Source organism: Balearica regulorum, chromosome Z (genome assembly GCF_011004875.1).
Source record: "Balearica regulorum gibbericeps isolate bBalReg1 chromosome Z, bBalReg1.pri, whole genome shotgun sequence".
In the NCBI taxonomy this organism is placed as follows: Eukaryota; Metazoa; Chordata; class Aves; order Gruiformes; family Gruidae; genus Balearica; species Balearica regulorum.
In genome coordinates this window covers 11,096,218-11,111,980 of record NC_046220.1, presented here as the reverse complement: position 1 = coordinate 11,111,980, position 15,763 = coordinate 11,096,218, and the positions used below count along the sequence as shown (strand labels likewise).

The 15,763-nt window shown below is 34.5% G+C and overlaps 1 protein-coding gene across 2 annotated transcripts in view; it reads right to left on the bottom strand.

Moving 5' to 3' along the window:
- Positions 1–4,837: 4,837 nt before the first annotated feature.
- Positions 4,838–15,763, bottom strand: part of PTBP3 (polypyrimidine tract binding protein 3) — a 50,606-nt gene continuing 39,680 nt past the window's right edge. For both annotated transcript variants that reach the window (XM_075740297.1, XM_075740299.1), the window contains 7 exons: positions 12,816–12,893; positions 12,027–12,151; positions 9,554–9,587; positions 8,813–8,905; positions 8,072–8,288; positions 6,938–7,015; positions 4,838–6,237 (listed from right to left, as the gene is read on the bottom strand). In XM_075740297.1, coding sequence (XP_075596412.1) covers positions 6,105–6,237; positions 6,938–7,015; positions 8,072–8,288; positions 8,813–8,905; positions 9,554–9,587; positions 12,027–12,151; positions 12,816–12,893 — 758 coding nt within the window. In that variant the 3' untranslated portion in view covers positions 4,838–6,104. The remainder of the gene's footprint in view (positions 6,238–6,937; positions 7,016–8,071; positions 8,289–8,812; positions 8,906–9,553; positions 9,588–12,026; positions 12,152–12,815; positions 12,894–15,763) is intronic.

Sequence of the window (15,763 nt, the reverse complement as noted above, 5' to 3'; positions counted from 1 at the left end):
CCAGGCTGGATGAGGCTTTGGGCAACGTGATCTAGCGGAGGGTGTCCCTGCCCATGGCAGGGGGGTTGGAACTAGAGGATCTTTGAGATACCTTCCAATCCCAACCATTCTATGAATCTATGATTCTATGAAATTCTGGTATCAAAAAATTTATATCTATGCTATTTAAAAGTGATTTTTCATTTTCCAAGATGGGCACTTGCATTAACTACTTAGGGAAAAATAATTATTTATTATTATTTTACAGGGCTACAATAGCAGCAGACAAAAATTTGAGATGGGATTTATTTCTTGGTTAAAGAGGTAGGGGAGACAATGACAGGTAGGATTCCACTCTTCTACCACACTTCCTCAGGCAGAATCAGCCAAAAAAATGAAGCCAGATTTTGGCCACCAAAACCTAGCATTTTCTCCAGAATGCTCATCAAATATTGAAGTTTCACGGAAAAATCAGGAGTTACAGTTGGGGACTACATATCTAGCCTTTGGAGAATAAGCACTTTGCTGAAAGCTGTGATCTAGTTTAAATTGAATTAGAATTTTCTCCATGCTTTTTAGATGCTTACTAAAGCATCTACATTCTGATAGCATAGTTTACATTAGATTTGCTCAGTGCTCTAGTGCTAGCCTTGAGACACAAGCAGCCATTAAGTTCACATTCTTCAAGATCTGCTAGGCTTGGACTCAGTGGCAGACCATTAAATCCTTGCCAGATTGGCTGAGAATTTTAGTTCAGAAAGAGGCACGGTGCTTCCCACATCACCCACGTACTTGCATCTATTGCTTTAGACTACTGCCTGTTTACCATCAATCCTGAATTTTGGATGCAAGAATAAAAGGGTCTAAATTAGTGTTGTGTAAGACACAGAAGGACGAGCAGAATAGTGTGAAAGAAAAGCAAACAAGAAAGTTGAGAAACAGGAACCTGGAAGCAGACCATCTCTTTGCACTTTTTTTTTTTTTAAATCTTTGTGCAAATGATATGAACTTGGATCCTAAGGCGAGAAAACAATATAGCGTGGTAAAAGAGAAAAAAGAAATGTCATTGATGAGGCCCCAAGGCTTGAAGTCTGTCATCTCTGTCTCAAAGAATGAACCAGTCTTCAGCTGCTGTATTAGCTCAGGGTTGTGGAACAGATTTCCATGCTATTGGATATGAGAATTTCTACCCTGCTCAGGGGAAGGTTTAGGTGCTGCTGAACTCCAACTGTTGTTGAAGATGTGCATTAGTCCTCTTAATATAGTTTTGCGATAAAAAGCTTTTGCTTAGATGGCCATGTATGCTAAAGAAAAAAATCCTAAAATAAGACATCATTAGCTCCACAATTATAAGACAAGAAAAACCCCAAAGCAATAGACAAGAACACAGGAAAATTTAAGAGAGTACAACTGTAATGACATTTATTAAAAGGCATGCTACAACTTACTTGGAGTAGGAAAAGAGTTAGATACCAGGTAATCAGCAAATACACTAACCTAAAAGAAACAGAATATATTGCATCATAAACAAAATCAAATCAACCATGCACTACACAGTCAGAAAATAGGTTTCTTTAATATTACATCTTTTCAGTTTTAAGTCATCTCAACAGACAAGGATTTTTCTGCAATGCCACAAGATGCGTTACAAATGAAAGCTGTTGCTTATTAAAATATACAATCGGGTTTTATATAAAAGCAGTTTACACTTTCATTTGTTCCCCAATGCACTTTTTACCAAATTTAAAAAAAAACCCAAACCATGATATTACAAATATATAAAGCATTTTCTTGTGTTAGATGAACATTTTTATAAATTGAAATGGAACTTTTATGAACAAATCATGTAAAAGGAGGGAATGTCAGCAATTCTTAGCTATGCTTTGTGTGTCTTGACATGGTACTAAAAACTAGTCCATTAACCTGTTGTCTTATCTCACACCATTTGGCTCACACCATGATCTCATCTTCCACTGTGTTTCATCCACCAGTAGCAGTTTCAAGTAAAGACCACTGTGCATTGGGTCTTCCCATCAGAAAGGGGCATGAGAGATAACACAGGTTTTCCACAAAATTTCTCAGTAAGCCAGAACAATCAGTCTTTGGTCAGAGAGTGGGGTGGCATTCTGATGCAAGAATCTGCTTGGTCAGCAACCTTTGTCTTGTGCTGCTGCAGTTCCGGTGTGAGCTTTTGCAGAAAGTGGATAACATACTTAAAAATAATTGGAAAGTGCTTAAAATGAACTAAGTAGCTGGTAGCTTCCCACTCATTAATAATGCACAGTTTCCAAGAACTGAAAAACTGCTTACAATGATGACATCAGTCTGCTAAGGTAAAAGCTTTCTTCATCTATCAACGACCTTCATTTCTTTGGGACTGCTCCAAGCACAACATGTTACTACTATTCAAAGTTGGAAATATGTAGGTTATGCTTCAATCCCTGCATACTGCAATACAAAACAAAAAAGCTGCAATGGTAAAGGCAGAGGGATAATTAAATCTGTATTGAAACAGCTGTAAGTCACTACTTCTGTTTCAGTGGACAACATTCATTTTTAACAATATAAATACACAATTTCCAAGGGATAAAAAGTATTTATTATACTTAAGACAGCAATAGATATGAAAAAAAAATCTACATCTAAAACTACTGAAGGCACATAAACTTTGGTACAATTTTATTTGTCCCCTTTTCACTCCGCAGTAAAACCCTGAAGTTAAATACCTCAGAAATTTTTCATTCCTTTTTGAAATAGTTCATAATTCCTAACTATTAGGATTTGCTTTGAAAAGAGCAGACAAAAAGTCTTGTATACTGCAAACAAATCTTCAGAAGACAGTTAGAAGATAAAGTTAATTTAAAGAAAAAATTCTGCATAATCTCACCAGTGTCCTTTCAGCGCAATGGTAACAACACTAAGCCTGGTAGTTCTGCTCTAGTTAACAATATATCAGGGCAAAAAGTAAAGGCAAACCAACACATTTTGTAAGCAGCTGACCTCTCACTTGAAAAACAGCAGTACATCTTAACAGTATACAATGACAATTAATAGGTACACATCCCTTATAAAAAGAGAACTCATCACTCTCCTACTGAATTGGAGGAGGGCAAGATATTTGATCATGCAGAATTACACTCCAGCACTTTTATCAACAAAGGCGAAGAGTTTCCTTGGCATACAAACACAGGTTTGCCATCTGTAATCAGACAATGTCATATATAGGCAAATCTGCTTAGATATGTGGAATATCTTAGGCATAAAAAGGACCCCAATCTATCAGTGCACAAAAAATGTGCAACTGACAGGACCAGCAGACAAGGCAACCAAGTCAAATTATGAATCAAAGTTTCAGAAATTTGTTCTGATATTCAAAGCCATTTGAAGAAAATCAAAGAAGCAAAAGTTTTACCATTATGCAACAAACCACAGGTCATTTGAAAAGGCACTAAGCTATTCCTGGGTTGCTAAAAAGGCCTCACTACATTTTGAACCAAGCACACATCCACCAAAAAAATCCAGACCTGGAGGTAACCCAGAGCTGATTTGTGGACTTGTCATATACATAGGCAGAGAAACTCTACCATGGACCATTCCCAGTACCTGTAGTAAGGATATAACTCTTAGAGTGCAGGTTCTGGGTAACATTATGCACATTACCAGATACTTCACAAAAGATTTAGGCAGAAATTAAGAACCTATATTACAGAAATTATGAATCTATCTTTAACAATTTAAGGCCATGATAATAGAGAAGATGGATCTTCTTGGGAGTTGCACAGCTAACAGGACAAAAGGCAATAGACATAGGATGCAGTTAGTTTAAAGCCTAAGTACATATTAGGAAAAAAAATTCGCAATGGGGGCAGTCAAACATTGGAACAGTGAGAAGCACAGATAATTTGTGAAATCTCCATTCTGGAAATACTGAAAACTTAACCAGATAATTCTCTGAGCAACTGCTCAAAGTTGGCCCTAATCTGAGGGGTTAGACTAGATGATCTTATTTTCATGAATTAAAAAATAAAATACTTGGCTTCAAACTTCACCAAACTGAATTAGCTGTTTCAGAAAGGGGAAAATGGAAAGACTATCTCACATCCCAAAGTGTCTATTATTCCTAAGCCAATTTAACTTTTCAGTAAATAGTACATTCTGAATATTTATTTATTTGTGTTGTACAGCACTTATCATAGCTACCTACATGTTTAGTCAGCATTTTGTCTACTGTCAAATAGCACACTTTTGTTGCAGTACAGAGATCTGGCACCATCCTCACTATGATTGGCTGCTGCACTTCTAATTAATTTACATACAGTAAAAGAAGGCAAGCTGATTTTGCAAAATTAATTCAGAGAGAAAATTTGAAAAAGCTTACTCAGGTCATGGTAGAAACATACTCATTTTTCTAGAAAGATAGAAAAAAGTCATACAATTCATGCAAATTAATGAAAAAACAAAATGAGTATGTGGCAACACACTATAGCAGAAGCAAATTCTGCAGTAGTTCAAAGTAAATAAATGCTATGTTTGAGAGGAATACATCTTTATAGGGTGGTTAAGTAAATACTAGAAAAAAATATCTCCTAAAATTAAATTTAACTTTGTAAAATACAATCAGAAGTCACTACAGTTCATATGTACTTTCAACACAAGAACTAACTGCATCAAAGATAAATGGACATTAAGTATTGAACATTTTTTCATACTTGCAAAGGAAAGAATGTTAGCTCTTTATTACTGGAAATTTAATATTGAGAGAAAATGCAGAAACTCAAAAGAGAATATTTTGATACAGCCAATGCCTCTCAAAAAGCTAGATGAAGTGCAGAAACAGGAGTAAGTTTGCTGTTTGGTCTTTCTTTCTCTTTTTTTTTTTTAGTACATTTTTCTGTGTGTGAGTTTTTTTTTTTCAGCCAAGTACTGGTACCAGACAACTGCAAGCAGGAAATTCGAATAATCCCTACACAATTATGCAATGAGTTAAACCTCATTCCCACCTCTACCCAGTCTTTATACCAAAGCAGAAAAGACTAGAATTCAAAGCACTACTTAATGAAAAAAATATTTTGAAGTATCAAGGAAAATATTTCCAAAAAGACCAAGGAAAGAATTTTCACAAAACCCACAAAATATTTTTCAAGATACTTCAGATAAAACTCCAAGTTATTCTATCATAAGCACATAGTAAGGCACATAATAAGTAACAGTAATTTAAGTATTAGACATTACAGTGGTACAAAACACTCTTGAGATTTAATTTTTCTTCCTCCAAAGATGATCTTAACAAAAATAACTTCTTAAAAATTCATCAAACCATCATAGACATGAATATTTTCCATGTGATTGTAAACACTTTATTCTTTAAAGAAAGGTAAGATTTTTTTTTAAATCAGGACTATTTTCTTGTCTTATTTTCTCCAATGTACTATTACACAACATCACTTCATCGTAAAAATAAGATATCAAACTTCCATTCCATGATTAAGTCAAGCTAAATGTCTGATACCACATCTTGAAGAAACTTGTCAAATACATTTTTAGTCCACAGTGAGAAGGCACTGTCTTTTCTCTAATAATTTAGCCAATATGAACAGCACAAACTTTTTGTTTTTAAAAGAAGTTATTTGTAAAAATTTGCCAAAGTATGAACACACACCCTGGTAACATAAATACTATTTAGATGACCATCACAGTCAATGCTTGCTTTTCTTCAAGAAACCCAAGCTTTATTTCCCATTCAAATTAGTGTTTAACCTGTGTAGAGTAGATTTACCATTTTGTTAGAAATACTTTTTGTTTGTTATATTGTAAAAGCATTTTAGAAATGTTTTATAAGGTTGATTTCAAACAAAAGCTAGAAGGATGTTCCCAAAATATAAGTAGGAAATTTAATAATAAATAGTGTTGCTAAAGCAATTTTACAGAAGAATCCTTCTATGGATGAATGATAAACTTTGATCACATACTGCAAGCTAAAAATCAGAAAACATCAGCACTGAATTCTTTGTAAATGAATGAGCTTTTTCTTTTAAGACACAGAGCCGGTCACAACTGTTTCAGTGTCTACTTGAAGATTTTACTAAAAGTATGATGTAGCCTTAATAGGAAAGTTCACAGAAAAGTCAGATTGTAGATTTTGAGAAGGAAACTCGGAGGTGATGGTTTTCTCCAAGGTCATGATTGTGAAGCTCAATGAGAGCGTGAACTGCTTCTTCCACAGAGCTCAGCTGGATAAGAGCCATTTTGCAATCTTTCCTGAAGTACAATAAAAATCATTATTAATCATAACCAAATTTTCATTGCAGTAGCCAACACAAAAAAGTGACACAAGTATTTTTTCAGCCACATCACACACACTGAACACTTGTCCAGTGAAAGAATCAGAACTAGTCATGCACCTGCTAAAATGAGGACATAACAAAACTATACAAATTTTGCAGATCAACGGTCTACAGCCATGCCATTCTTCCATTACACTGCACTTCAAAAAATAGGATTGAAATAAGGCTTGAAGACCTCTAAGAAACACTTGTATTGTCCATATATATGGGATTATTCTAGCAGGTATGATCATGCTAAAATAATGCTGCCAAGCAACCCTAATGAATGTTAGAGGAGATTCATTGTCATCTTTTACATTACATTTTACGTATACACAGCTTGTATTTCTTTTTAAAGAAGTGAGTATTTACTTTCCTTAAACTTTATCTTACTTTGAACACATGTGGAATTTCTCAAAAGGCTGAATATTTTTCATTTTATTAAGCTAACATATTATTCCATTTCAAATTTTAAGATTAGAATTATTAAAATTGTCATAGCTGTACAGCTTTTCCCTATAGATATACGTACGTGGAATTTTGCCTACAGTTATACACACATGGAATTTCCAGAAAAAGCAATTAGCCATTTTCCAGGATGAAAGCTTGCTCAGCATTTTTACAAGAGAACTTACTGGAAGAACCTGAAGGCTTTCACAGTAGATCCAGTATTTGCAAAAAGTTTCTTCAGATCATCAACAGTAACAGAAGGCCTATTTAAAAACAAACAAAACCAAAACAAAGCCCCCTCAACTTGTAAAAGAGCACAGAGTTCTGTAATAGTATCAAAATCTCAGTTCTGGCTTCTAAATTAAATTTGAACAGCAAAAGCTATCTCCAACAGTTCAAGCCATGTCAACAATTTAGCCCAAACATCTTGGCCTTGACAACAAGATTTAGCACCACAGTGTGCTACAAACATATTTCAGGTACACTCTACTTCTTTTTAGCCTTCCCCATTCCTCCCCCAGTTAAATTCAGATTGCATAAAAACACTTAAGATCTTAACTTATCTTCAGAAATACCTTTCATCTTGTCATTACTGCTAGTGTGCTTCACATATTTTCAATTTTGAAAGTTTTGTATTTCACTCAAAAAGCCATTTTCTAAGTGTCTTTTTTCTTTTCTTATCTTTTCTTATTTGGACAAAATTCCAGTTTTCCCTTTTTCCTCCTTGCACAGCTGCTGAACAAAAGAAGCCTGTAAAAACTTGTGTTTGGCTGTCACTCCACATGTTGTTGACAACATTCTAGATAGGAAAAAAGGTTGTTTCGGTTTTAAAGAACATGCTTCTTAATACTTTTTTAAAGCAACTTCCCCTCTATGTAAGAGGTCTGAATTCTGTAGAAACTATTCTTTAAAAAGTGTTAAAATTATTAAAAACTGTATCTGCCTTAAATAACGAAGCCAATGATTAAATTGATGTAATTTAACTCCAGTACATTACCTCAAAAATCATGTTTTTAATCTTTGCAAAAATTTATAACACTGGACTTAATATGTGAAAAAACAAAAGCATATTCTCAAGAAAATGTAAACTGTATTAAAATTCATAAAGAAGAGTCTTCAATCAGTTATCCTCTTTGCTAACAATAAAAAAATAACAGTTAAAGTATTCACTCATCATTTATTACACAGCAGAATGATGCATATTCTCAGGAAACTGTAAAAGGCCAAGGAAATTTAAAGTTTATGTCAGACTTTGTAACTTAGGAACATAACCTAAAACACATCATCTTTCCGAGAAGATCACACATGTAGATACTCACGGGATGTTGGAGAGATGCAGGGTGGCAGATGGAGGAAAGATATTTTGGAAATTCCTAGAGCCAGGCTTCTTAAAGCGATGTAAAGGGCTATTGCTATAGTCCTTTGTCAGACCTTGGTCCTCTTGTCCCTCACGAGGAAGTTGAACTACCTGATGTTTTGAAAGAGTAGCACGGAGGACCTTTCCATAAATCTTCTGTCCATTCAAGTGGCTCATAGCTAACCAGTGGAAATATAATTTGAACAGGAATGAAGGTAAGGGAAGAAAAAAGGATTCTTTGAATACTAATATTGTGTTCTATTTAGTGTCAGATTTCACATTCTAAATTTAAACTGCAACTTCCATTTCTACCAGATGTCCTAACATTATATTTAAAAAATGTATAAAGATGTAATATAGCCTCCAGTCTAAATGCAACAAAAATGCAAAACAGCATTTCAATAAAGAGCAGTTGATTATTCTTAAATAGCTAGGTGTAAGATAAATTACAGGAAAATTGTATGATGTTTTAATTCTAACATTTACTAGAGTGAGATGCACAGGATTATTTTTTTAAGCCACAATAGGAATATAATTTATTTACATGAAAGCAAACAGATCATTATCAACATATACAAGGAAAAGTTTGTACATAGTAAAGCATCACAATGATGGATTTAATTTGTTTATGCTTGTCACTGACAGGTGGAAAATTCCTCACCTATATCACACTCATGCATAACTCTGCCTTAAAAATCAGTACCTAATTGAGCCTGGGTTGCATCTGCCATCTGAACCAAAGCGTTTTCTTTTTTCTTATACATGATCTTCACACGATGCACGTCACCATACACACCTGTGGAAATCCAGAAAGGAAATTTGTCCAGACCATACTACAAACAGCACAAGGGCAAGTTTGTTTCTTTTGAATAACATTAGTGTTACAAAGAATAATCACCTCATTAAACAGGTCGGTTAGAATATTAGTATGAAGGAGAGCTTTAAAGTTAGTGTATTATTTTCTGAGGCTCAGAAAGGGGGGGGGGGGGGGGGGGGTGGGGAACCCCAGGATCTTACTCAAAAGAAAAAGCATGTTTATGTTCAGCTTTTAAATAGTGCAATAGTGTTAAAGTCCTCTTAACGAGGCATATTAAAATATTACTATGCCAACAAACATTGTCCTCTGCAACTAAAGTTCATGCCAATTCTGCACTCCGTTTCCTCTGATGCAATCTTTGTTTTTTTGTCTTACTTTCCCATTCTTTGTAGTAAACAAATTGGACCACACACTGAAATTCTTTTGACACTGTAATCATTTTGCCTTTTTGGTACCTGTGGCTGACAACTACTGACTCAAATTATTGTCATTTTAAATCCAGCACATTCTCTTGTGTGTTTTCTGGACAAGGACAGAACAATGGAGCTTGCACTAACCAGCATGTGTCAGATAAATAAAAAGAATGCTAGCCCTGTAGTTTCTCAAGGTATATTTGACATATCTTACCAAACAGGATGAAAAGTCCATGTGGTGTGATAGCCTGTTTAAAAGATAAAATGAGTATATTATTTTTAAAGCCATGCAAATAAAGAAATCTATTCTATAACTGCAAGGTAAATAAAAAGAATGGAAGAAATACTGCACACTAATACATAAACCTGTCTCTCCAAAAGCCATTCCCTGCAGTAACTACAGCGTATAGCATTCTTGTTAATATATATTTGCTATGCGCATATAAAATATTTAAACAAGCTAACACTTCAGCTCATGCATTTTCATCCCTCAAGACTCAGTCTGTCATGCTGAAGAAGTTATTAATATATTAAGTGGCTTAATTATTTGAACTTACTTTTTCCAAGCTATCAGTTCATTCCCTGAAAAACGAAAGCCATTTGCTAAACTAGAAATAGAATAGAGCATTCAAGAACTTGTTTGTATTTTCTGAACAGCAGGCAACACCTACAAAACTAAAACCAGTTGCTTCAAAATGTGTTTGCTTTGTCTTCAGTTTTGTCCCTATGTCTGTGACCATGACATTTACAGCCAGATTTTATTCAACTGAGGCAAAGGTTTTGCCAGTAATCAGTACTAAAAATACCTGGGTATCAGAAGCACTACTCACACTCTCTAGCCCTATTCCTTCTCAACTCACAACATTTGAAATGTGTACCAAACATGCCTAAATTATTTAAAAACAAGATACTACAGGCTAAGTGTAAGCCCATATCCTTTCATCATCAGCATTGAGTGATAAGGAACAATTATTATCAATGTGACATTTAAATACTTCTAGAGTTTATCCTTCTAACCCCAATATTTTAATTCAGCATAGAGTTTATTTAAAGACATTTCTTAAGCAAATGAGACTGCAATGTTTCTACTAAAAAATGTTTTTTGGAAGACAATCCCAGCTAATTTAAAACTCATGAGGGAATGTTCAAAGGGACACTGAAACCTTGCAACGTGGTAGAAATATAAATTGAAATAAGGTCAACCAGTTTTTCTATACACAGATGAAGAAGTGACAGGGCTCAGACAACCACTACTGAAGAACAAGTGTTACACAGTTGCCAAGAAACGTATTTACAATAATTTATATTTCCAACAATTAATGTTATTCTACATTCTTGGGTTTTACCTTTTAAGAAGTTGAGCATTATTTGATACATTTATGCTGTATTATGCATTGCAGCACAAAGTTCTACATGACAAATTCTTTGATATGATTAGGATTGAGTAAAGCAGCAATATCCTAAAAAATAGCTTTGACCTGTGCTTCACATAGGCTTATTCTTAAAAACCATACTCTTTTAAGACTCAATCATCTTGAATAATCAGCTGCAGAAAGCACATCCACAGCAATCATCAGAAACTAACTGAGATATATTGACAAATCAAAGAAAAAAATTACTTGTCTTATAGTCCTAATCTGAAGCTGTTTCTTCTGATGCTTACTGTGAAATTCAGCTGTTAGTACAAAAATTACTTAAAGATCAAAGGAACTAGTCAATAGATTTTTAAATGTAATATGAAGATAACTTCCATTTTGCCAACAACTCCTAATTTTATCCATTTTATGATTAAGTAAATCTAATGAGCGTGTAAAACAAACAAGAATTTTACATTGTTATAGTAGAATTGCTTATCAACAGTCAAGTAGAATTGTGCTTTAAGTCATGGCCTTGGTAAAGCTTGATTTTTATGGGTTCTTTTAAGAGACATACTTTGCTTTTAACTAAACACAGATCAATGTCTAATATTTGAGTTACAGGAGTAAGCCTATAGAACCGTCTATGTCGTATCCACTATAAAAATAAGTATCCAGGTTGTCCTTGGCAATTTTACTACCAACATAGGAAAAAAAATCTGTGTGGCACTATGAAAACTGAACATGTGTATTTATTAACTTTTAAAAATGGATTTACAGTGATGTCAATAGCAAAGTGTGCCTGTGTTCTTCCTCTCCAATTTGGGAAAAGTTGCAAAACAGGAAAGATCCTATCAATGTTTTGAAAGGTACTTGATTTGGTATGCTTTTATCTCCTATTCTCCTCCCTCCTGGTTTTCTAACTTGTCAAGTTCATAACAAATGAAGAATTCTTTGGCATCTCTAATGATAAAGTAGCACACAGAGGAATCATATTAACAGAGATACCAGTACATTTAGTCATAATATATGTTGTTTACCTCCTCAAATATTTCTCGTGTCTGACCATAGACTTTTTTCTAATTACTAGCTACACTGCTAACGTAGGTTTCCTAAAGTAAATTGTGTTAGGAAGCTTTTCACTGTTGACTGGAGTTTTTCAATCTCATCAATATTGCAAACTATCTCAAACAAAAATAGAGCTGTCCTGTTTTTTATATTATCAACATAGACATTTCCTCTCTTATTTCTTCAGCTAATGTCAATTTGCCAGAAGGGTTCTGGCAGTTGGTACAAGTTGGTACTCACATCAGTTCCACCAATCAAACTTACTTCAGGGTTGAGGTTGCTGACTAGTAGAACCGAATTTCCTGAAACACTAGTAACATTAGGAATAGTCATCTGTCCAGATGCTCCAGGTGTGGTGACTGCATGAGAAACAGATGGAACCGGAAAACCTGGAAGGATATCAATGGCATCACTTCACATCTCAAAGTGGAAAAGACATGTTACAAGACAAAGGCAGGTTACGTTTGGAAAAAACATCAATATTCAATTAAAAAAATGCTTTTAAGGAATTTAGTTATTCCTAGTATCTGTCAAACAACGCAGGAAGCACCACCCCTCCAGAGATGAAGCAATATTCAGCTACACCAACAGACCCAAACAAAAGAGGACTTAAATTGCAGCCCAAGAAAGAAGAAAATAATTTAGCACAGAAGTTTATCCTGTGCGAGAAAGGAAAAGATTGCTAAGTCTAGAAGACTATTTATTTCTAAATTTATAGCCAGGAAAGATGAGACTCCTTGTTTTAGATTTGAATATCACCAAAGTCTTACGATTCTTAGAAAAACAGATGCTTAGAGTTTCTTCTCTTGCAAGTAATCTTTATCATGGCATTTAATTTCTTCACTTACTAAATGATAAACTACATCACCATATGTTTTTTATTACAGAAAGTAATTTTACTGAATAATATGAGAAAGAGAATCAGAATGACTCAAATTAACATTGTGTTCTGACTGCTATATTTGAAAACAATTTGCTGTGAACACAGGTGGTATTCAGAGAGATCATCAGCCCCAAAAGCAAACACCACATTTTTAGAAAATAGAAACTTACCAGCACCTTGCGGAAACCCAATGGCTGGGGCAAACCCAGGAGCTCCTGCATATGATGGGAAGATGATATTTGGGGTGCCTAGAAAGAGCAGACACATCTAATTAAAACAGATTTTAAAATATCTAGAAAACAGAAGAGACTTCAGCAATGAGAATTGGCTTCCAGTGTTGCTATTCTGACTTCAGTCCATGCTTACATCTTTTATAAAATGTTTGGGTTAAAAACTCTCATTGAAATCCAAGATTCTATGTTTTACAGGACAATTTTCAGCCACTTTTGAAAGCAAATATTCTGATTAGCCTCAATGTCACTCTCTAAAATGAAGTCAGGACAAAACATAATTTAGACAAGTTTGAACAGGAAAGCCCAGCATAGATTAGTATCCATAAAAGTTAAGATACCTGTGGTGCAATGTTCAGCAGTTTTTATTCACACAATGGAAATGCATTCTAGATTTTTTTTGGAAGTAAAAACACTCAAAGACATTTTGCAATGACTAGATACAGCTATTTCCTAGATATTTCTAAAACCAATATGGGCTAAATAATACAAACAACTACAATGAATCTGAGGTTCTGAATTTTACTAACTATCGAGATGCATAAAGTATACATATTTTGCTTTTTAAGGAGATGTACTTTCCCAGCTTGTATTACGTCATAAATAACCAATTTTTTTTATGGTTCTCCTGGCAATCACAGGCATTAAACAGATTTGGAATATCAACATATGGAGAGTCCCAGCCTCGAAGACAGCTCAGTGATTTTCACATTAATATGTGGAGTTAAACACTACCCAGGGCAGCACACGAACTGGTGTTCTAAGAGGCAGTTAGACACAAGCTTGAGTTGTGGATTCTTTCATACGTTAGCACACTAGATTTTTTTAAACAGGATATATATGTATATATGTATAATCAGCAAATACATCCTGCAAGCCTGACAATATGTCTGTTTTACTACTCAAACCTCCATCATTGACTAAAATAGCTACATTCACTAACAGATGCTTATTGACAGGGATGATACAATACCAGAAGAAGTATCCGTTATGAATTACAAAAATAACAAATGAAACAGACACCACAGATCAAGTATTCATGAATACTGCATCACATTACACATCCTCTTATCTGTGGCAACAAAGTGTCTTTCATACAAACAACTGAATACATTTATCACACCAAAGCAAGTAATTTTGTTCTTCAAATACACAGGCTGGTGCATTATACTGACAAGTTCTGGCAATATAGGTATTAATCACTTATTCACAATCCAAGAATCGTAATGGAAACATTAATGAAGAAACAGATAAAGCACTTTTATTCTGCCAAATGAGACCTGCATGTTGCACACTGATACCAAAATCAGGCATGTAAAAATTGTCAAACAGCTAATGCAGAAAGATCTGGAATTCTTCTTTTGCAATTTTTTTAATGTGTAAAATTATTTGCTTCATGGCTAGCAGCTAGCTTTCAAAGCAAGCTAATTCTTATATCTCAGCTTGTGCTCACTGGGTGAGAGAACTCTTTAAATGCAAAACATTTGCAAAATCTGCTTGTTTATAGTGCAGTATATTTTCCACCAAAAACAAACAAACAAACAAAACCAAAACAAAAAAAGAAGAAAAGAAGAAAAGAGAAAAAACAAGTTTTGAGAGCAGTTCAGTTTTGCTATTAAGACAACTTCAAGTTTACAGAAAAAATGGATGTACTATTCTGATAGCTACCTGCTTCATCTTGTAATTCTCCATCAAAAAACCCACGTCCAGTAGTAATAACATAGGAAATGTAAGTGCTGACATGACTCCCATCATCTTTTCATCATGTCATACAACTGAGGACTATCACAACATGCCTATTACAACATATGCATGTTTTTACCACTGACAGAAAGGCTAGATGCATGTTTCTCCCAGTGTACAGCTATATATTTTTTTTTTTTAATGAAAAATATCTGTGCAGCTGCTTCACTGTGACTGCACTACAAACAGATTTTGATACAGACATCAGACTTCTCTTTACACCAGCAACTCTGCTGTTGTTACTATTATTGTAAATGTTCAGACTGAAAACGAGAATGCTAGCAATGACAAGCTTGGAAGAGTGAGGGGGAAGGAAACAGAGAAGCGTTGATGTGTTATCCTCCAAAAGCATGCATACAATGTATCTCTGCCCTACAAGCAAGTTTGTCCTTAATCTACTCTAATTGTACTTTCCCCTTTCACTGACATTTCAAATTGTGTAAGTATAATTAATCAGATCTATAGCAGCACATTTCCATGATGCTGTACAGCAAATCCTCAAAAAAATTATAAAGATGCTTGTACATTACATAAGGATCCAATGCCTGCCATTAAGGGGACCAACAAAAACAATCAAGGAAGTAGTGAATGCAACTCACTTCCCTACACTAACCTAAGCTAACAAAGCCAACTGTCCAAAAAACCCCCAAACCAAACCCAGTATATACCCGAGCTATCACAGAAAACTAAAGGAAAAAAGGGAATTTTTCCCCAGCCCTTGCTACTGTTGTAACCAACTGGACAGTACACAGATACTTATTCAACAGCTGAGACAGTTCTTATCTATTGCTGATAGTTGTCATTAAAGAAAAATAGCTATAATTGTTCAAATTGCATTGTGAGCACTTCTATCAGGTCACCAGATTAATCTGTTTGATTATTTGCATTATTTCCAAAGTTGATTAAAAGAGCATGCCTGACCTATTTATGCCAAGGCTTTTCCAGTGTGATTTCAAGCAGACACTGTGTCCTCTATGCCATGGAAGTGACTCCTAAAATTCAAGAAAATTTCTAAAATTTTATTTTTTAGAAGGTGACTACAAAATATACATAAATAAGTGTAGTATTTCGAAGTTTCTTATGGTTTTGTTTGTTACAGCAGGCAGTTATCCTAAAATATCAACAATAAAAGCTAACACCCTTAA